Source organism: Aulonocara sp. 'chitande type north' Nkhata Bay, linkage group LG15, assembly GCF_057382095.1.
Source record: "Aulonocara sp. 'chitande type north' Nkhata Bay isolate Kocher_YH1m ecotype deep benthic linkage group LG15, A_spYH_male_GT1.1, whole genome shotgun sequence".
NCBI classification, from domain to species: Eukaryota; Metazoa; Chordata; class Actinopteri; order Cichliformes; family Cichlidae; genus Aulonocara; species Aulonocara sp. 'chitande type north' Nkhata Bay.
In genome coordinates, this window is record NC_141358.1 from 10,877,372 (window position 1) to 10,899,490 (window position 22,119).

Below are 22,119 nucleotides of genomic sequence, written 5' to 3' on the forward strand. Positions count from 1 at the left end.
CACGGCGTATGTACCACTGACCCCCAACTTGATACTCAAAGAGGCCCGAGGACCCGCTAGAAGAGAGTGTGGACCATGCCTCATTGCCCTGGTAACAGCAGCCTCTGGCAGATAACAACTGCATCACCGTAGCAACCTTGGGGTTCAGGGGGGGTCACCACTTAGGAGCTCCTTTGAATACATCACTCCCCTCACACACCCCTTTTTCTTCATGACAGGTTTTTGATTGGCCATCGCGTGTGTGTGCGCTCCACGCGTGCAGCGAGGCGGTACAGACACCGGAGTATGTGATTTGAGCATGTGAGTGTATACAAGTCTTTGAATTGATGTTAGAAGTGAAATTGGACTTTTTGATGCTTTTTGATGGAGCATGTTAGCTGTGTAGTTATTAGATAGCATCATGCCTGTTAAAGGGATTAGGATTTGGGCCCGGAAGCAAAGGAGGAACCCCTATGCAGGTTTGTGTGTTTGATAGTTTTGGAGTGTATGTGTAGAGACAAATTGTTTGTACACACATAGGAACAAATTCAAGAACCGCGGTTGTGTTTAAAAACTCAGCAGACTTTTAATGGAATTGTCTTCAAAAATTTGCAAGAAGATGGTGTGAAGTCAGAGGCAGAATTAAAGGAGTCGAGGGAGAGACTGGGAGCTAAGATAGGAAAATAAAGGTGTGAAGAGTGTGAATTGGAAAAAGAAAGGTGGGGGAGAGATACAAAGCTGGTGGTAATCAGCAAACAGTGCAGTGTAGGCTGAGAGCTTCCTTTGTTCAGACTGTTGGTTTTCTGGGATGGGTCAAGAGAAGCTGGATTCTGAGACTAAGTTGAATAGTGGACAGAAGAGTGAATGGAAAAAGACGGAGATACAGATGCACTTGTCATTGCAGGTGAATTTGATCTATTTTCTTTCTATTTACACAGTATTTAGGTTATGTTATCGGTCACTACTGCTGTGAACTTGAATGATTAGTTAAACTGGGGATGATTGTAAGAGATTATTGAGCGAGACAGCTAAGCAGGTTGCTTCTTTTTAGAGGTCAGAGGTTGCAGCCTTTGATGCAGCTTTAACAATAGCGGCGTTACTCGGTAATAGTGTTGCATATAATTTGATATTTTTTTTTAATTTACCCTTTTTTACTGTGTTATTAATCAGGATTTTCATCAGCATATGACACCTTTGAGCACTGATGATGAAACACTTGCTCTGTGTGGCTAAAAATTCACATAATTGTCATGATTTAGATACTGCGGCAATAAACTGAGTCCTGTTAAAGCCTATGTTAACACTGTCTGTATCTGCAAATGTTTTGAAGGCTATAGTTCAATTTGATATCAAACACCTTTTAATATAATTCCATAAAAGTTGATTTTTTAATTAAATTTACTCAGATTGTGTACCTAATGATGTGGGAACTCCGGATGTTTTAATTAAATTTCTTCATTGTACTGTGTACAATAGAAAAAGTAGACCCTGTACATTGTATACATATCCTTTGACATGCAAAAATCTTGAGTCACGCTTCATTTCTTTATGTTTTGCTTGGAAAAAAAGAAATAGGTGCGGTGATTTATTGAAGGGTGTGCACACATGAATGGACATTCAACGCTCTTCTTTGGATGTTTCTGCCTTTTGTGTTTTTTCTCTGCTTTAGTAATGTTGAGGTCCGGGTCTGAGGAAGCCAGTCTAGAACTTATTGTTACTTTTCTGTGTTCATAATTGCATCGATTTTGGTAAGATCTCCAACACCACTGGCTGAAATTCAGCCCCAAACTACAACAGAGCCTCCACCGTGTTTTAAAGATGGCTGTAAACACTTATTGCTGTACCTCTCTTCTGACCTCCTCTGTAAATATTGATGACAGTTAAGCCAAAAATGTCAAATTAGGTTCAGTGTGTTCCTTTTTCTTAAGTATATGACATTCAGATAATATGAAATGATAGTTTTTAGGCCTGTAACTTAATCCTTTTGTGCGCCACTTGTCCAGTTTCCGCAATTTTAAGGACACACTGCACACCATGTAGGTATGGCAAGTTTTTTTTGACTAATAGCTCTTTGGGAATCACCTTAAAGGTGCAAAAAATGCTCCTTTTATACCAACACAAATATTGAGCCGCTCACCGAACCATGCCGGTTTCTCAGCGATAGCGTTAGCCAATGCATAACTAATATGACATGACAGATAAATGTTAGCCACTGATAGACTGATGACAATCAAGAAGATTTTTATTGGCCGATATTAATGTTTGGCAGTGTTGTGCTTAGTTGCCAGCTAGTTAGGTACAACAGGCCAGCACTAATGCAGTCTAAGCAGTCCTGCAATAGGTCCAGCATTAAGGTAAGTAATAACAAATATTTATTCATTAGAGTTCAGTTCAACAGCATTTCAGATTAATCTCCAAAATGACCAGTTCTTCTTTAGTATATAGCATATAAAATGTTTTCAGAAATAATAATTTGTATTTAATTAAATGTGAAAAAATAAAGTAATTTGCAGAGACAGCTTCACTGGGCGATAGTGATTGTCTGGTCATTTTTTGCGTAGCAGCAGGAGAGATTTTATTGATCTGTATCACACAGCAGGACAGTTTCTTACTCCTTCTGCCAGCCTCCCACCACACATGTATACGTACACCCTTACCATGCAACACTACCTTCAACCCCTCCAGTAATCACTGATCCAAGGCGTGACATTGCTCATTAGCTGAATGAAACCGTCTTGTATTTGCTTTTTCTGACACAGAACTGGAATCATAGGAGTGGCTCAAGAAGAAAAATCTGAAGTCATGTCCTCCTTTTGAATCTCTATCTTTGTTATGTTATAGCTTCAGCTCCCGCACCTCCCACCCTCTTGCCCCTTCATGCCGTCCCTCCTCCTCTGTCTCTTCCACCTCCTCACATCAGCCTTAGTGGCCTTGATGAGCACTGAGTCATATAGAGCGATTGTGAACATAAGGTTCCTTCTAAGACACGCACAGACTCGAGTACACTGTGTGTTTCTTGTTCACTTTTCAAACCTTTAAATATTTTTCTGTGTTGCTTCTGGAAAAGCATCTGAAATGAATGCAGGTTAGGTCAGACGGACAGCATGGAAGCTTAAACATTGAAAGGAACAAACGGTCACGAATAACGTCTAATATGACTTCGAGGAACCATGTTGGGTCTCTGTGCCAGTAAACAAACATTTCCTCTTTCTCTCAGGCATTAATCACGGGGTAATTGAGTGCCTGTCAGTTGTTGTTGCGTCTTTATTTTGCTGTGTCTTTGCAGCTCCATTATCTATGTTCATTCATTCTGAATCACATCTCAAACGTGTCGTAACACAGCTTTCGGGGTCGTCCTCAGTTCACAGAAGAACTGAGCAGCATGAATGAAACTCTCGTGGGGGGATTTTTTTGTTATTAGGCGTTTATCGTTGCACAGCTTGCGACTTGCACATAATAATTAAGAGAACTCCAGATAGGAGCAGAAGCCTATTAGTAGCGTACCACTGTGGTGAATAAATTCCCATTTTTATTTTGTCTTACTGGTTCTACAACTAACTGGGATGTGCTCAAAGCACTAGGAGGGATTTGGTTTTGTCAGTGGGAAATGGGAAGTGAAAAGAATTGCAGACATATTCAAAACCTGCATGGATGTACAGGAGCGAGTCACTGCTGCAATTTCCCAGTCTCAGTGGGCCCAGATCGGGAATGCAATGATTCAGCTGTTTTGACAGTCAAATGTAAATCTGAGCCAGTTTTCTCAAACACCATGATTTTGAGCTCATTTTGCATCATGGGTAACATACAGCCCACTTTGATCTGAATAGGGCCGAACTTACTAAGGCCGAAGAAGGTTAACTGCACATTTAATTCCATTTAATATAAGAATAAAAGTGCAAATTCAGCAGCACGTCTCGGTTTTTCTCCGTGATAAAGAAATGCTGCTGAAGTAAATGAACGACATCTATGTCAGAATGTGTAAAATTACTGAAAAACCGCAAATTTGTTTTATAGCTGATGGTGAAATGCTGATATTAAGTCAAGAGGTTAATGTTTACCTCTTGACTTAATTAATTAATTTATTAATTTAGTGTAGTATGAATTACAATGGCGAAGTCCCGTATTGGTAAAATTGTAAAGCTTGTGAAAATACAGTTTAAAGTCCAAAATCTATGCAACTATTCACAGTTTCATCCAGATTGTTGGATTAGAGTCTTTTCCAGGCCAATTCTGGCTCTGGGACCTTATGTTTGATATCACTTATTTAGACACACCAGCTCTCTTTCTTTTCTTGGTCAAGTCTAATCTCACTTCATGTTTGACAGTGCTGCATTGTACGACTCACTCAGTTGAGGTCAACACAATTGCTATCATCCTCCTCTGAAGGCTAAAAATCTCCTCTTTCATACTCTGATTAGGAATGGTGAAAAGACCTTTCGCACCTGCATGTATCACTGAGCATGCCTTTAATTTTTATTGAACATGGAGGCACATCATTTCTCGAGGTCTGAGTTTGAGTGCATTAATGGTACGTTTGTACGGACAAAAGCATCTGCCGAATGAATCTAATGTCATGTTTCTCTTCTCTCCACATGTTTTGCGATCGCCCCTCAACATCTATCCAACCACTTTACCACTCAACGTGCAACTCCACAGGTAAGTGGGTTTTTTTTTTTTTGCCATTTTTTTAATGATGTTTTGTAATACTAGAAATTCCCCTGACACACACATAGTCACTGATGAACCAGAATATAGGCCTGATTTCTTAAAATAAACGTCAGAAATGTGTGAAGCTCTGTACATTATGAATGCACTCGGATTCAAATAATGGTGTTGTGTGTTTAGAGTGGGTAAAACACAACAGTCGAAAAGCCCTCAAACTGTCTCCTCCTCCCTGACGTGGGAACAGAAAGTGAAATAATGCCTCTGAGATCATTAACCTCAGTGTTTTGTCAATGCTATACCATGCAGAGCCCGCAGGCGCCGTTCTGTTTTCCCCTCTGCATAATTCACACACACGCATGAATCCATAGTCGTGCACGCTCACAAGCAGCGCTTTTGGTAACCGTCCACACAAACTCCACTTCTTCTGCCCAGCCGTGAAATGTTTTCTCTCACTGTAGTGCTCTGACCTGCTCTCACACTCTGCTGACCCGTATCACTTCTTTTCCCACTGGTCGTCTTTCTGTCCTGCCAACAGCCTGTAGCTACAGCTGGCTTGTCAGCCACTTAGAGCTGATGATTTAAAAGCATTTGTATTGTTTTAACATGGGGGGAAAAAAGTTTTTTGTAAAGAACTGGAACTGCCCTTTCTGGGACACAGAAGGTTACAAAGGTGCCACAGGGGATTTCACCCAGTTCGTGGTTGTTGAAGTTGTGTACTTAGGTAGTCTTGTCAGTTGACTTTTTACAGGTATAATCAACATGGCTTTTGAAGCAACTATTAAAATATTGACTATTATCCAGAAAAAAAGGATATTTGGAGATCATGGACTATGTTATATAGCTTGTTGTCTCTCGTTAAAGTCTTTAAAGGTACAGTGTGGAAATTCTCATCACTAGGTGTCAGTAGATTGCAGATTACAGTCAATTCTGTCTGTTCGTAAATCTAGCTACGGTGGCTGCTGTAGGACAAACACAAAAAAAAAGGAAGACAAACTTTTTACTTTTTTCAAACTCTTATTTGCCAAAATTACATCCGGTTGTACTTTTCGAATTTACTTACTTTATATTTATGCAGGTGCAGGCACAAATTTAAATTTAAATTTGTTCTCTTCTTCTCCGCCTTTGATGTACTATGTGGTAAGGTTGGGCGATATGTAAAAATTTTCCAACCGATAACCCTCAGTCCAATACGCGATGATAGGTGATATATTCGTGCAGGCACAGACTTTTCGATGGGCAGAGCAATGTAATCATGCACAGACTGATTTGCACATTAAGAATTTAGAAGTTTTGTTTGGAGGGAATATTTTACCTTCTTTTCTTGTTTGCTTCAGTATTAATATAGCTACTTTTTGGATTATTCATTTATTTATTTATTTGAGATGCACCAAATTGCACCAAAGAATAGATAGATATATATGTAGATAGATAGATATTTTTTTTATGTTCGCTGGAAGAGACATTTTCATTTTTAACTTGCTTTCTGTTTAATTTTGTATTTGTTGTTTGGCCGAGTGTGTAAGACAGATAAACGCTGGAATGACCTGCAAACACAGTTATAGTGGAAAAAAGAAGCCATTTTATCTTTGTTTCCCTCCCCACCATTGTGTTTTTTTTATTTAAATGTTTTTTTTCTTTTCTGAACATTGGCTACTGCCTTTCTTTCTTTCTTTCTGTTATGAGTTTGAGGAAATGAATCGCTGCATTTGGGCGCACTCTGGGGAGGATGCTTTTAAAACAGAGCTATTATTTTTTTCGTTGACTGCTTCTCTTAGCTTCAACCAACATTATTAGCAAACTTACTCTTGAGCGAATAAATAAATCGCCCTTGTAAAAATAATTGGTGAAATACTTCGTACAATCGCCAAACCAAGGAATTTGGCTGTTCTCTAGCCACATATATAAATTGCAATTACGGTACGCGACACACCAATGTCCATGTTGGCCACTTTATTCGAAATGGGGCGGGAACATGGCGCCTTTTACGACCTGACGCATTTTTAATACAGTAAAACTAAGTTTATGAGAATGCATCACTTTTAATACTCTAATAATTCATTAGTAGTAAAATATTCTTTTTTTCCATTAAGTAACATCAAACGACTGATTGCACCTTTAAATTGTGGAAACATTAAATGTGGGAAAAGATGGCCTTTAGAACAAAGAGTGGCTGCTGTTTAAAAACCTCTGTGTTGACATCTTGATAGGACTAAATTAGTTTTCAGTCAATGGAACATGAATTGCATGCCATTTCAAGTTTCTAATGATCCATTACAGTTTGCTTTAGCTCAGTTTAAAGTATCGCTCCCTTTCTTTGCCTTTGGCTTGGTTAATCAGTTGGTAAACATGCATGGAAATGGCTAAAGTTTATTGCCTGTTATAAAGGTACATTATGTTAGAGATTCTTTTGAAGATATCTGACTGTGTCCAGATGTAGATAACATTTATGCGTTGGACTGTATGGTGTCTCCCGAGCTTGCTTCTCCTGAAATGAGGTTACATGTACATGTAGGTGCATGTGTTATGAAGAGCTGTAGGCGACACTGGAGCTTGTGTGTCTCTAAAGGTTATTAACTCTGCTATTCTCAACTCATTATCTGAGCCTTTGGGCAAAAAAATAGATGAACTATCTGTTCTCTACAACCCTCCTATCTTCTCTTGCAGGAGTATAAAATATTTGACTCTGCAGTGGAGAGAATATCTTTGTGCTGTTAGTATGTCTCACATCACAATTTTTCAATCAGTGAATCTTAAAGCCCTGAAAACTTACATTTAAATCTTTAAAGCGTTGTGAAAGATTTATCTATACGATGCATATCATGTTTTTGGGGCTTTTTTAAATTAAATCTTTTGATAAGATTGGATAGATTTTGTTTTCAAATATTCCTGGATTCTGATTAATACATATAAAGAGGGGGGGATATTTTTTTAATATAGTTTTGCAAAGCTGTTGTAGTTTTGCCACTATAATCTTGCCTGAGCTGTTCCTCCGAGGGTCATATCACTTTAGACCCCCCCCCCCCCCCCCCCCCCCCCCCCAAAACAACTTTCAGATCGCAGTGTCGGACCATTTTTGTGAAAAAGCATTACCAATCCAACACCTGCTTAACAGCATGTTTAGCCAGCTGTGCAGGGTGAGAGGGTAAGCTGGGTGTTACTGAAAGTAAATGTGCGGTTATCCCCTTGCTTGACCACATTATGACTCCCTCCTTACGGATGCATGGATTTTTACGCCACCTTACAGTTCGGTCATTTAGAGTGTCTTTAAATATGTTGGATTTCTGATGTTTTGAGGCAGCTCAGCTCATCTTATAAAATGTAACCCTCTCTTAGTGCTTAGAAAAAGCTAAAGATCGGTCAGGATTACTACATTCAACGCATGATTGTTATTCCCATCTGCGGTACTTGAGAGTGTATATTTGGGAGTGTGGCTCTGTTATGGCACCTGATTCTCTGTTTGTCTGAGGAAAGGTGGAGGCAGGGAGAGGAGCACCATGCCCCTAGCATAGAACAGAACAGGCACCAGTAAGGACATATGCTCACCACCCACTTAATTAATTAATTGAGAATACAATTATCTAATCCATCCAAACATATTCAGCTTGGCTACGGCCTCCCCAAAGACCTCCTTAATCTCCATTAACAATAAACCAAAATAATTAAATGATACATTGCCTTACTTCATAGAATTTAAGCCTAAAGAATCATGCTGACAGATGTCTTTAATTTACTACACCAGGATATCTTTTATAACTTCTTTACACTGACAGAAAGGGGAGTTTCACCGGTCTGTTCAACATAAAATCTTGGTGGGCTATATGTGGGCTGCGATGCAGAATGAGTTTGACATCTGTGATCTAATCTGTCAGTCACATGACAATAACTCAGGACATTCATTGAGAAATGTTTCCAGCACTTTGTTGAATCTGTGCCACAAAGAATTAAGGTAGCTCTGAATTCAAAAGGGGGTCCAACGCCATATTAGCAAGGTGTGACTAATGAAGTGGCTGTTGAGTGGACGTGACATTGATTAATGGGTGAAAGGTGCTACTGCGATGGTCTTTACGCCCAGCCTACAGACAGCTATGCAGACCCTCGTCTGCATGTTGTAACGGTGTCACTAAAGCGTCACAAACGACCGGTCTGTGGTTGAAAAACCCTCTTGGTAACCTCTACACAAAAGGACACAATTGCAGTACCATATATAGAGCATGAAAATGAGTAGGCATGGACAAGTGTTTCAAAGCGGCTTGGGAATGTCCCGCCACTTTAGGTTGGTTTCTGTAGCTTAAATAAACAGCTGTATAAAGGGCAATAAGCTGAGCTGTCAGCTGATGTGGGCTGGCACTGACATCAGCTGAGATTGGCCAGGATCGCAGCTGACTTTTTTTTGTCTTGACCAACACTACACTTCATTAGTCAGAAAAGTGTAAAGCAAATGAGGGTGACTGTTGTCTAGACAAGTGGGAGGTAGAGAGATCAGCCACAATAATGGAGTATAGCATCAGTGGATAACTCGGCTGAAGAAAGGCCACCTTATGGTCTGCTGACTTTACGGCTCTGTTTTATTGAGGCTGTGGAGGCTACTGGATGCTGTAAGGAGTTTGTAAAAACATCAGCTGTCTGACTCCTTCTGTCGTGTTAAAAAAGATCCTTTGGAGTCTCCCCACACTTTCCAGAAAACTATAAACAGTACTTTATTCCAATCTAGTTCTTTTCCTGCTTTTTTTAAATTTTTTTTTATTGTCAGCTTTGAAGAATTTGTGTGTTTGTATGTGTTGCCAGTGGACACATTCACTTCGCTCTGCCTCCTACAGAAAACCAGCAGTTCATCTTCTGCTCTCCAAGTTGTTTTTGGCTGCAGCAGTGTGTCACTTGTAGCCAGAAACTAAGGCTGAAGACTTTTCCCTGGCTTTCAGAGCGCCACAACTCTTACCTTAAGATTCAGTATTTTAGGAATTTGACCCATATCAAATACTTACAGTTGGGATTCCTTAGCTTTGATTTTTTTCTTTTTCTGTTTTTTGCCATTTTTTTAAAGACGGATTTTTTTTCTTATGGGTTATTCAACTTAACTGTGTAGTAAACATACGACCCGAGGGCCAGAATCGGACCATCAAAGGTCCATGTGCGAAATGATGGGACATGCCTGCTATATACTTCATTTATAGTTTATTAATGGGTAATTGCAACAATTTTCTGTCTTTTGAGTAAAATAAAGCAAACACACAAGTTGACCAGAAAGATCCGAATATGTCAAAATAACATAATGTGATTTTCAGCAGTTTTTTTAAGTTTTGGACATGGTTAGCTTTGTTTTAGCCTTTTTTCAAAATCATTACATTTGTTGACTATCCTTTAAGTTGTAAGATGAATGATACTGTAAAGCAAAACACACACAGAAATAAAAAAATATCACAGAGCCCAGCTGCACTGGAGTTTTTCTTCCCAGGAATATAAGCCGGTTTGAAAATATTTTGGAGCCCTGCAGGAAGAGAACGATCAGGTGAAACCTGAGATGCAGTGGAAAAATACAAACAGTACCTGTCCTGAACGGGGCTGTAATTCCAGTTTTTAATCTTCTTTTATTTATCTTATTTTCTGGAAACACAACCTTCTCAGAGCCTGTGGCAGCACTTACAAGTACATGTGCGCTATCACAGTCGGCGTGAAGTGTTAGCCAAGCGTATGCAAACAAATAAACAGAGAAGACACCGGCAAACACATACCCAGACTTATGGACGTCTGGATGCAGATGCATATTTTCACCGGTAAGACATGCTCACAGCTGCACACAGACGCACACACATAGAGGGAAAGTCCCTGCTGCAGCGGTGTGCTACGGGTGGGTGGCCGCGACCAGCAGTGGCCTTTGGCTTTGAGTCCAAGGTGGGCTGAGAGTTTGTGTTCCACCCAACCCCCTTGGTGGAGAAACACAAAGAGCCACTGTGTTTAAGAAAAGAGTGAAGGTATGATAAGGTGGAGAGAGGTCTAGAGAAATGGGGTGGTGGGGGTGCTGGAAAAATGTTGAGTGATTTCTGGAATGCTTCAGAGAGATTTGAGATGGACAAACAAAGAAAAGCAAGCTGAGGAGGGAAGATGAGCCTGAGACAGAGGAAGATGACACAAAAGGGATGAGGAGAGCCAGAGAAAGACAGATGGAGAAGAAGGAAGGAAGGAGGGAGAAGTGGAGGGTAGCCAGATGGGACTCCGCTCTGAAACTTGTGACAGCCCGTGGGAGGAATATCTTTGCGAAACTCTTTTTCTGATTGGTGTGTTTGTTTTTGACAGCCGTACTGTGTTGGATGGTTAATCATAGCACAGCAAAAATGAACTCTCTCTTTGTTTATATTACTCTGTGTGGGTGTATTCAACTCGGACGCTCTATTTTTGAATCGATCTATTGTGTGACTGCGTGTGTGTCCTCCCCATTTCCTCCATGGCTTGTCTCTAAATTGCCTTGAGACGGCGGCGTGTAACGGCTGGAAGGCAGAGCAGCAAGCAGTTCTGGCCGGCAACTGCTGATCTGGATTCTGCTCTTAAATCCATGTCTAACAGGATGGCTTGCTTAGGGAGCTGTACTTGGATCAGGAGTAAGGAAAGTAAAGCCAGCGTGAAAAGAGGTTGCAGACTAGAATCTGTGCAAATGTGTGCGTGTGTGTTGTCGCTAAATTAAAGCTGGTCCCAGTCCAGCGTTTAGAGGAGGTTTGCGTCGGGTTGATGTATTGCTACGAGCCTGGATAAGAGGGATGAGCTCAGAATAACGAACATTTTTGCCTCCCTCTGTGGGTGTGTGTGTGTGTGTGTGTGTGTGTGTGTGTGTGTGTGTGTGTGTCAGACAGCTCACAGCTGTAGAGGGCAAAAAGCCAGACCCAGAGTCAGCCTCTATTGTCATGATAACGGTCAGCCTACCGTCTGCTTAATCAGCATAATTCTGCCTCTGTCTTTCTGTCTTTCATCCTCTGTCTAAATCTCATACTCTCTCTCTGTCTGTTTATCTTTCCATCTCTTTTCTTTATCATCTAACCCTCATCTGTCTTTCTTTTCTACTTTTATGTCTTCTTTTATCCCTCCACATCGCCCTCCCCTCTAAATCAGCGTTAATGCCACCACTGAGTGTCTCTGGAAGAGCTGCAGCTCATATGCGTTTCTGTACACACACACACACACACACACACTCACACACGTACACGTCTTGTTGTGGGTGAGGGCCACACACGCGCTTGAATGGCTGAGCTGCGAGTCTGCTGCTACTGCTATTTCACACATCCTGGCTTTTATTAGAGTTTTCCTCTCACGGTGTTCCACTTGTGTGCTTGTTAAAAAGGCTTTATATATGTAAACACATGGCGTAATTATCTGCTGTGTTGTTTTTAACTCACACCTTCTCCCTCTCGCGCACACACACACACGCACGCACGCACGCACGCGCGCACACACACACACACACACACACACACACACACACACACACACACACACACACACACACACACACACACAAAGACAGCAGTTTCAGCAGTGGTCTGCGTCACCTGTAGTGAGCAGGTCCCAGTGGGGTTTGATGGGCGTCTTGCCAGACTGGAATCCTGGTGGGTTGCCAGATTGGCTGTCAGCAGATGAGCTGAACTTTGCCTCTGACTAAATATCCAGCTCTGACCCTTTTATTTTTGACATTCCTCTTTTGGGAGGACAGCTCAAAATCGTTGTACTTTAATACTACTGAAGTCTAGAGTAAATGATTTGTTGCACTAGTTAATATTCAAATGTGATGAACATTAGAATATTTTCGTCATTGTCCCTACCCAGTTTTTTTCCATTTCAAGATCACTACAAATGACAAAAGGAATCACTGAGATTGGCACTAAAACAAAGTGTCTAATAAAGAAACTGCATTTATTTTAAAAGTGACATTCATATGGTTCATATTTCCTTAATTAATAGCCCAGCTAGACAGATCAACTTTGAAATTAAAATTAAATATACAGGAGATTCAGACGTAGCAACACCCTTAGACAAAAACTGGTTCATCCCAAAGACAAAATACCCCAAAACAAACTAAACAACATGGTGTATTAGGTGCAGTGCACAGAAGAAACCAAACGGCGACTCCTCAAGTGCATAGCACAACACAGGAAAGCCACCTCAACGGGACAAGACTCAGCAGTACATCTGGAACTGTGGGAACATCTGCTCACATTTTGGACCAAGGAGACAGACGGTTTGTAAGGACTAAAGGAGGTTGTCTACCTTAGTTATGAATGATGAGTGTCGAACAGAGTTTGTTGCTTACGACGCCAGCTACCGGCCACCTACAGTCTACAGTCCACCTACAGTCTACAGTCCACCTACAGTCTTGAGATTCCTTCCCAGGCATTTCAACCCCTACTCACACCTTGCCTCAGGTGACCTCAATATCTCACCTGATAGTGGGGTGGTGCTGTGTCTCATAGAGGTTTTACCTGGTGGTCTCAGTTGTAGTAATGACCCACACCTTTTTTTCACACCTTGGCTTATGTGATGACAAGTAGTGGATTAGCGAACCTCAAGACCATCTGCACCAAGGGTTCATTACCTGGGACTTCCAGTGGTTTAAGAACCGAAGAACCCTCTTGGACGAGGGGCAAAAAGTCTCCACAAACTGAAAGAAGTCCAGCTGTCGTCAATTTCAAACTCCTAAGGCAATTGGAGAATATTTAAAAGTGCAGCAGGTCTTGTGAAGTCGCGGGAGATGCACTGCTGACACTGCTGTTATTCTTTTCTATCAAACATACGGATAGAAAAGAGTAATATTTCCATACAGGATTGGTTGGTCTTGGTTAATGATTGCCTACAGTGCTGTTGATCAATGGGGTGCCAGTGGAAACTGTGCTACTGTTGTTTAAAAGGAACAGGAAAGGGGGAAGGCATGTTAGGAGGCAGTGAGGGAGAAGGAAAGGTAGGAGAGTAGAGATGAGAGTAGGGGCTTTAAATGTAGGATGGATTTGAAGCTGCCAGGCAGGAGGAAAAGAGAAAGATGACAGGATAGTCAATTTTCAATTCATTTTTATTTTTAGCACAACAAAAAATTGCAACAACACTCTCCTCATGGCGCATGAGAAGATAGCGACCCCTAAATAGCGATGGGGTTGTGGTGACGGCACATTTGGTAACCCCTATACGATCAGTTGAGCAACTATATGGTCGCCTTAAGCAGTCGTTTCGGGAACTGCTATTTTGACGGTTCATGATGGCATTGTTTTCTCCCCTGTATGTTTCGCTCTTACTTTCCTATATGCGTATATACATGTTGGCATACTTACAGTATTTAAGTTTCATTTAAGATTCATGTATCAGCTTGTGGTAATAAACTGAACATTGTTCTGTCGTGACGGGTGCTTCCCTTTTAAACAGCTGTTGTGAAATTGCTGTCACCACTTGAGTTTAAGGGGAAAAAAACATGAGCCCAAACACACGCTCTCTCCAACGAGCACAGTCCTACCTGTTACGTTTCAAATCTGGTTCAACCACATTTCAACTTTACCCAAGCTGATTTTAATTACTGTAGCAATGACAAACATGCTGCCCTGCGGTTCAGGAGTGCGTCAGGGAACAGTTTTTGGACTAGAAACGTGCTTCGTGCCAGATTTTCGATGTCACAGTGTACTAGAGAAAGACATATCTTTAAGGTATTCAGATTTCAGCTGGAGTTGTTCAGATATCACTAACACACCAGTTCTTCTCCTTTGGAATTCACCATCTGTGCACAGTTTTGCAAATTCCATATTCTGCATGAAAAATACAATGCATATGCAAACCACATCTGGCCCCAGGTCTGCTGGACTCACTTCTCTGCTCAGGCATGACTGATCAGGAATGCACAGTCGACCGCACCCTTTCTCCCTTTCAACCACTGGACGCAGTGTGTGTGTGTCTGTCTGTGCTTGAGTGTGTGAATGCCCTACTCAGATTACCGGAGTTCATTTGTCTTGTAAGCTCTGGTGCCACTCCTTTTTTATTCTTTTCATGCTAAAGTATCACCTCGTCGGCCCCCTCTCCTTTCCTGTTTGCTCTTTTGCCTTTCTTTGTTCGCTTCAGACTGTTCGGTCAGAAAGATGAACAGAAACAAAGCCTTTCACCTCGTAAATCTGCGGCATGAGCACAGGGAGCCTGTAGACATATCGTTGAACTCGATGCAGCCTCTCATGCTGAATTTATCTGCTTCACAGATGTGGCTCGGATGCACACCCAGTCTGAGCTTCCTTGTTCTTTGTCCCAGTGATGGTGTATTTGCTCACACGGTGCGTGTGTGCATATGCTAGAGCGCACAGGCAGACTTACAAGCACACTTTTAAGAGTGTTGAGTCAGCAGCTGCTGCTTCGGGTTCAGGGGTGAGAGGTCAGAGGTCATTACCTGCTTTGCGCTTTTGCCTTTATCTCTATGGATAATCTGCACTCGCACATGAGTCTTAGACACGGTGATGGGCCGACACGGGAGGGCCGCAGAAGAATGGTGCTCCTAGTTAAGCCTGCAACTTTTTTACCAAGAAGTAAGAGAATTCAGGAGCACAGTATAACACACAGACACACACAACAATGACAGTATACAAGTACTTTCAGCTGGAAAATTGGACTGTGGAATGATGGAGCACGTGGGCAGCGGGATGTGGGATTTGTCTTCTTCCAGGGGGAAGTGACAAAAGTTGACTCCAAAGGTTTGAGAGAGTTTAATCTTGGAAAAACTCAACAAAAACTTGAGTGTGTGTATGTAGGGCTTTTTTGTGTGTGTGTGTCATCAAAGACTTATTCCATAGAGACCAAAAACTGTATAATGTTTGAAAAAACTGTTGAAATAGCTGTGTTATCCTTGATTAAAGATCGCTATCTTTAAAGGCACGCGCAACCATAAATACACAAACATGCTTTATTCCCTCCAGGCCTTGTGATAGTGTTGTTTACTGACTGTCATCTGATTGTAAATTGTTAGGCACGTACAAAAATGAACTGACACATAAACATACAACATTTTCTGGACGATTTAACCTTTGGATGAAGTGCCAAGGCTCCTCTGACCTGCAGCTAAACGTTTGTTTTAGGGGTTAAAGTAATTTCAGTCTGATGGCCTCCTCCTGTGGCCTGAAGTGGTAATTGCACACAATATAGGCTGCAGAAAAGAAAGCAAGCTTTGTTTCACGTGATTAAATGTGTGAGGCGGCAGGCTTTTCCCCCCCAATTTGTGGGAAACCATAAGTTTCACAGTTTCTAATAGATTTAAACAAGTTCTGCAGTAAGTTATGCCTGTGTAAAAGTGTCCAGATGCAGTGTGAAGTGTGACAAATAGGGTGTCAAATAAAATGTTTTCAAAAAGACAGACATACTATTGAGAGTGCAACAGCTGATCATCTTTACGACTGATTAATCTCCTCTTTTCTCAGATAATAGATGATTATTTTTATCTGCTAGAAGATCCAAAAATGATGTCTCAAAAAATCCTTTTTCCTCCATCCTCTCCAGAGCGAAACCTACTGTTATTTAGCACAAAGTAACTGGATTCCCACCGAAAGCACACACGATGTTTGTCGTTTTTCATCAAAAAAATCAAAAAAATGATTTTCCAAATGATTTAAGCCAGTTCATTCTGAAGGAATCAACTACTTAATCTTAAAAAAGAAAACAAAAAACTGCACCATATTTCATGGAAACTGATGAATATTGTGATGCAGATTATATGAAACAACAACAAAAAAAGCATGGTAGTGGACTTCAATGCTCCAGAGGTCCAGCAGCCCACCACTAGAGGGCTGTTGCTAGGCCTGGGCCAGGTCTGGAAGCCCAGCAACAGCCCTCTAGTGGTGGGCTGCTGCTGGGCGTCCAGGCCTGGCCTACCTCTCCCCCTGGAGGTCTGAAGTTGCTCAGCAGCTAACCTGAGAGGACACTTTATACTGTGTGACTCACATTTTCCTTCCCTAGTAGTCTATTATCACATGAGTTAATCACTTTACTCCCTGTCCCGTGTTCCCTGTGTGCCTGCGGTTTGTTTGTGGTTGCCTTTATCAGTCGTGATTTCTTAATATGCAGTTTTTGCCAGAAGGAGCAAAGCACGAACATTGAGTATGACTTATCTGTGTAGGTGTTGCGTAGGTGTCGTATCGGGGTGGCCAACGTTTATGATTAATGTCTTTCTCACACACCAGCCTTTCAACCTCCCATAACTCTTAACAGTATTATTGTGTAACTCCAAAATGATGTAATAACACCTGTTTACAAAGAAGACAATCAACAGATAAGTAATGACGTCTCTTTAGGTAGAAATTTTTGAAAAGTGGGCGGATCTTCCTGTAAGTTGCAGGTGTGAATATATTCTTGCTGTAATTGAGTTTCATCAGGTGTAAATCTGACACTTGTGTGTGCAAGATTCCAACACCTCCAGGAGGAACTTTATATAGAACATACAGTATATAACACACGCATGCACATAGAAGTCAAGCATGCTTTCCTTTACTTACATTACCGTCCTGTGGATGTACCATAATGTAAAGCAGATTTCCTAAACACTGAATGTGACTGCAGTCGAACCAAATTGGGGAAACAAATGCCTTCCAGAAATACGACTTTAATCAGCTGGTGTCAAACCGTACAGTTTAGAATTTGTTGCCCAAAAGTGGTCTTTTACAAACAAACACACACATGCGCAAAGGCACCAACTGTCCCAGTAAATGTGGGGTGCTCTGGTGTAATAAAAGCCTTCCTCTGTGGTGGAGCTGAACCCCTGTGTTTAACTGCCTGTGTGAATGTGTTACCGCTGAGAAGCACACACTGTGAAACTGCACATACTGGGATTTGAAACTTGGCAGAAACACTGAGTGAGGCTTTTATAAGATAGTTGTGCACTGCTGGATGCGCTAAATGCTACTTTTTTCCAGCTCGGCTTCTTTATCTGCTGTATTTACCTTTTGTTTGGTGAGTGTGTATCAATGTCAGGTATACCCAGGCACTAATGTGTGATTGGGTTACCTGACAAACAGGTTGGCCCTCATGTCCCAGCTTTATGTCTGTGGGACACAAGCAGTGGCAGCGTGTGTTTATATTTAAAATCTATACATTTAAAATCTTATCAGAGTACATAGTTATATCCATTCAGTCTCTTTCTTTTTGTTCCTTTTCCCACCTGGTCAGCTCTAACTGTACCGCTTGTCTTTTTGATGCAGGAATGTGTGAATCCAGTCAATACTCTGATAAGATTTAGAGTAATTTAGCCTTAATTGCCCTGTACTTCTTCACTGTCTGGATTTTTGTTTGCTTTTCCTCTTGTCCTCTCTTGTCACGTCTGATAGGAGTGTCCCAACATGACATTAGTGACCCATGGTTTCCTGTTTAAACACCAGTGTGTTTAGAGTCTGCATCGTTTTCAAAGCTAATCACTGACACACGGCTCTGATGGTATAATCGTGTTTACATTCTGAGGTAACGTGACACTCTTTTTGGAGCCTTTAATGTCTCTGATGAAAGATTAAAGCCTGCTTAAAATGTGTTTTGTATTTAATGCCAACAACAGGGAAGAAAATGGTCTGTATTTGATTTATAGTTAAGCAAAATATGTTTTCACATCCAGTTTTAGTTAACTATAATAACCTTGATCATAGCTGGAAAAAACATCTTCTCTATGTCACTCTATTCAAATTTAATTGTGTACATTATCAAGGTTTTAATGGATTAGACACGAGAAAGCTGTGCTTCTGCTTCTACGCAGTCAGAGATGTTTACGCTCTTCTTTTGGTGACACGCCACCAAGCTGAAGATGCTGAATGTCCACTTGTCTATAATCTGCAGTTTAATATACTGATTATCGTCAGTGCTTTATCTCCTTCATGTGCACTTCATTAAATATAAATGAGGGGGGTTTGAATCACAACGGTGACCTGTGATGAAATTTTGACTCCATTTATGGGTCATGTTATTAAGCTTCACTTCCTCAAAAAAGAAAATAAATTAATCCTGAATGCAGCCAGATGCTCTGTGTTTGAGTTGTCCGTTAATCGTGTTCTTGTGACTGTAATGTCTCTTGACAACCTTAAAGAAATTCCTTCAAATTTGCCACCAAAGTTTAGATTTTGGTGGTGAAATGTTCACTTGCTGTGACCACACGTTGGTTTCTTTTCTTGTGATTTCTTAGGGAAGGAAAGAAAAAATCTTTTTACACGTCGGGCTGAAACTTTTACTTCAACTCAAGGATTGAGTGATTATAATTTGCTGCTGTTTTACAGGTCAAGGTCACAAAGCACCAGGTTAACTATTAGTTATGTCCTTATCCCCCTACATCATTCCCTCTGTTGTAATAAAACCTACTTTGTTGTCCCACTTTATTGACGTCTTACTGATCGCTGCTGCACAGTAGAGTAATGCTGGTTAAATATTAAAGGGTTTATGGCTTTATGTCTCACCACTGTGACCGAAGGTCTTCAAAAATATATCTGTAGTGTGTACTTGATTGCCTATATTTGTATATTCCAAGCTAGGCTTGGAAATGAGCTTTGGGCTTTGTGCACAAACAAGTGCCGACGTAGTAGATTTTCTCTCTAAGGGGAACCTCAAATGAGGTCGGGGACCTGAGAGAGCAATAAGGGTTTAAGTCTAAGCTTGCACCACATCGCAGTCACAGATCTGGAATCGTCTTTCAGTAGCGTAATGGATCCATAAAAAAAAAACCTTACGGTGCCAGATCTTTGTCTTGACGATCTGACGATCCTCTAATTTACCACCTTTTCTGGGGTAAACAAGAAGGTGAGAATGGTTGATGAGGTTTCTCAGCCAGGCCTACGTGTGTTTGTGTACTCACTCATTCAGTTTTTTGTCACACCTTAGTGGTATTGTGCTCCCTATGCTTTTACACTCAGGTGGGAAGGCTCCACCCCCCCTACATACATGTTTTTATCCCTGAGGGCCTTTGTGTTCCTCACACACTGCATGTTTCCCAACAGTAGTTAAGGGTTAGTACTGCTGAGGCTGGGGTTAAAGTTGTTTTGTGTTCAAAATGAAAGAACCTGTGGGATATTGATAACAGGGAATGTAAATAGAAGCGTATGTGGGGTGGAAAAAAGGTGTTTAGGAGGTAGGAAAGGACATAAGGAGGGTGTGATGAGTGGTTGCCATGCCAGTAAATGAATGGCGGGGCGGAGCAGCGATCAGGGAGCGCAGAAAACAGAAAGAAGAGAGGCAGGGAATAAGGAAGAAGGGACGGGCTGACTCGTATTTCAGCTTCATGTGTGAAGGGTTGGGTGTAACCTTAACCCTATACTCACAGCACAACTCTAGTTGTGTCAACTCTAGTAGTCACGCACTTGCAGGACTTCAGGAGTCCCGAAGAGCGGAGTCTGGGCAATCCTCACCAGCATACCCTTTCTTTTTAACTCACCTGGGTGCGATAAGCAGGTGTGGGCTTGCCTTCCCAATTCTTGCTTTATCACTGGTGTAGATCAGCTGATTGGAGAGCCAGAGCTTGGTCAACACTGGGACCTTTTATCACAGCCTTTGCTTAGCACGCCTTTTCCTCAACCACTAGTGACGGTAATATTTGCGGAAAAGGGATCAAAACAGGACTGAGAGGAAAACGAATGAGGATTCGCAAGAAGTTGGTTGTAAATTCTCTGGAAAAACTCGACAGGCATCCTCATTTCTGCTGCACACCCAGCAAAGGGAGTATCACATGTGAGTGTGCCTATGCCAGCGCGTGAGCATGCAAGTAACTTCATCAGGACAGCAACAAACCCGGGAACCTCTTAACCCCTTGGTCAGGCCCTGGCTCTAAGATGGTGCGACTCAGCTGGCGCGTGCTAACAACTGGAGATAACAACACTCAGGGGCACACATGGTCGTGAACAACAACCGCTGATTTGCTGAGACTGAAAAGAATCGTAGGGTAATTTGGAAACCTCTCTCCACCCTGTCATGCACCACTGAGGAACATAACAGAAAAAGGGGACTGTGCACAGAGAAGTGTGCGCCGCGGAAGGGCGGTGATTTTCCTGATTGCTGGATTGCTTAAATACCCCTTTGGGTTTGGGAATCACGCCTGGAGTTTTAAGGCACAAAGGAGGACAAGAAAGGAGAAGATGATTTAAGTTTTTGCGGCAGAGAGATGAAGTGAAGGAGGAGGCTGTGTGGGTCAGAGTCATGATGTGGAAGTGCGCTAAGCAAATGGAAAGCAAAGCGGGATATGGCTGAATGTCCTGCTGGAACTAATTCAGTGCTTATTGTTGAATCTGAAGAGTCTGAAACAGTTTAGTAAGTGTGAATATCTGGACAACCCACCGACCTAAAGATTTACGGCTGGGGATTTATTTATTTTTTTGCTCAGTTTTAAAGAAGACCTCTCTGAGGGACAATGAGAGGAGACAGGAGATCCGCATCATTCCGAAAGGAGAAACCGGCGGGCCTTTCCCGGGCTCTCAGCTGGCTCAACGTGTCCAACCTCTCCCGCCAGAGCAGACGCGTCTTCCAGAGCCAAAACGAGCTCAACGTGGTTCACAGCCGCCACCCGTACTCTCAGTCTCACAGTCACCTTCACACCTCAGACGGAGACGAGCGTGAGGACGACGATAACTGGGTGTACCGGCCTCAACACAAAATAGGTGAGAGTGGGGAAACAAAAAGAAAAGCAGTGATTATTTTATTTTTATACTGGACACACACCTACTTAACCATATGTGTTGGCTACGTCTCTTTGAGCTTGTTAGAATGGTTCTTTGTTCTCGAGCTCAGTTAGAGAGACGGTGTTTACACGCACAAGCAAAACGAGTACTGTTTCATTCTCTTTCTTATGGCACCCTATTCTCAATCTCCACAACCCTCACACTTCCTGGTTCCCTTAGAGACTAAGTTGGATGTGTGTGTTTGTGGTCAGCAGGACTTGTGGCTGGTCAAAGGGCACTTTGTCCCTGTGTGATAAGTCAGCAACGATACATCAGCGCGGTGATGTCACAGGCTGGTACCAATGTGAGTGTAGGATTTGGTGCCAGGGAGAGGGCGTGTTTGTGTTTGTCTAGACCTGGATAGCTCATCAGTGAGACCAAGAAACTAAATAATAGTTTCTTTTAGCTCTTTAGTTTAGAATTTTAATATTGGACATCTTTCTGTCTGAGGTAAGAATGAAATTTAAACCTGGCAGTATTTTAGGGGTATTAAGTTTCCAGTTTCTCATTATTTATTGATTGGTTCATTAGTTGTATGCCGGGGTACATGCATCTGTGCATACTCGGTCAGAGGTGTCAGTTAGACTTTAGGGAGAGTGGTTGTAACTGTAGCCTAACCTTTACCTGAGAATGGAAAAAGACACCCAGTGGTAGTCGCATTAACTCTCACACTTGCTGCCATTGGTAGTTTCACTCACACTGTACATTAACATTAAAATTATTGCCAATACTTTAGATACACTTGGAGCGGGATAGGTTATACATGCATACATGCTTGGACACAAAGATTTTGGTGAGGCAGGTGGGA

General features: G+C 41.8%; 1 protein-coding gene across 5 annotated transcripts in view; it reads left to right on the top strand.

The window, feature by feature from the left end:
• The window catches only part of nhsl1b (NHS-like 1b), a 101,203-nt gene that overhangs the window by 22,719 nt on the left and 56,365 nt on the right, over positions 1 to 22,119 (top strand). For 2 of the 5 annotated variants that reach the window (XM_086264083.1, XM_086264088.1), the window contains exon 1: positions 19,999 to 21,251. The exons of the other annotated variants lie outside the window; for them this stretch is intronic. In XM_086264083.1, the coding sequence (XP_086120209.1) occupies positions 21,005 to 21,251 (247 nt within the window). In that variant the 5' untranslated portion in view covers positions 19,999 to 21,004. Of the gene's footprint in view, positions 1 to 19,998; positions 21,252 to 22,119 lie in introns of those variants that run through there. 5 annotated transcript variants of the gene reach the window in all.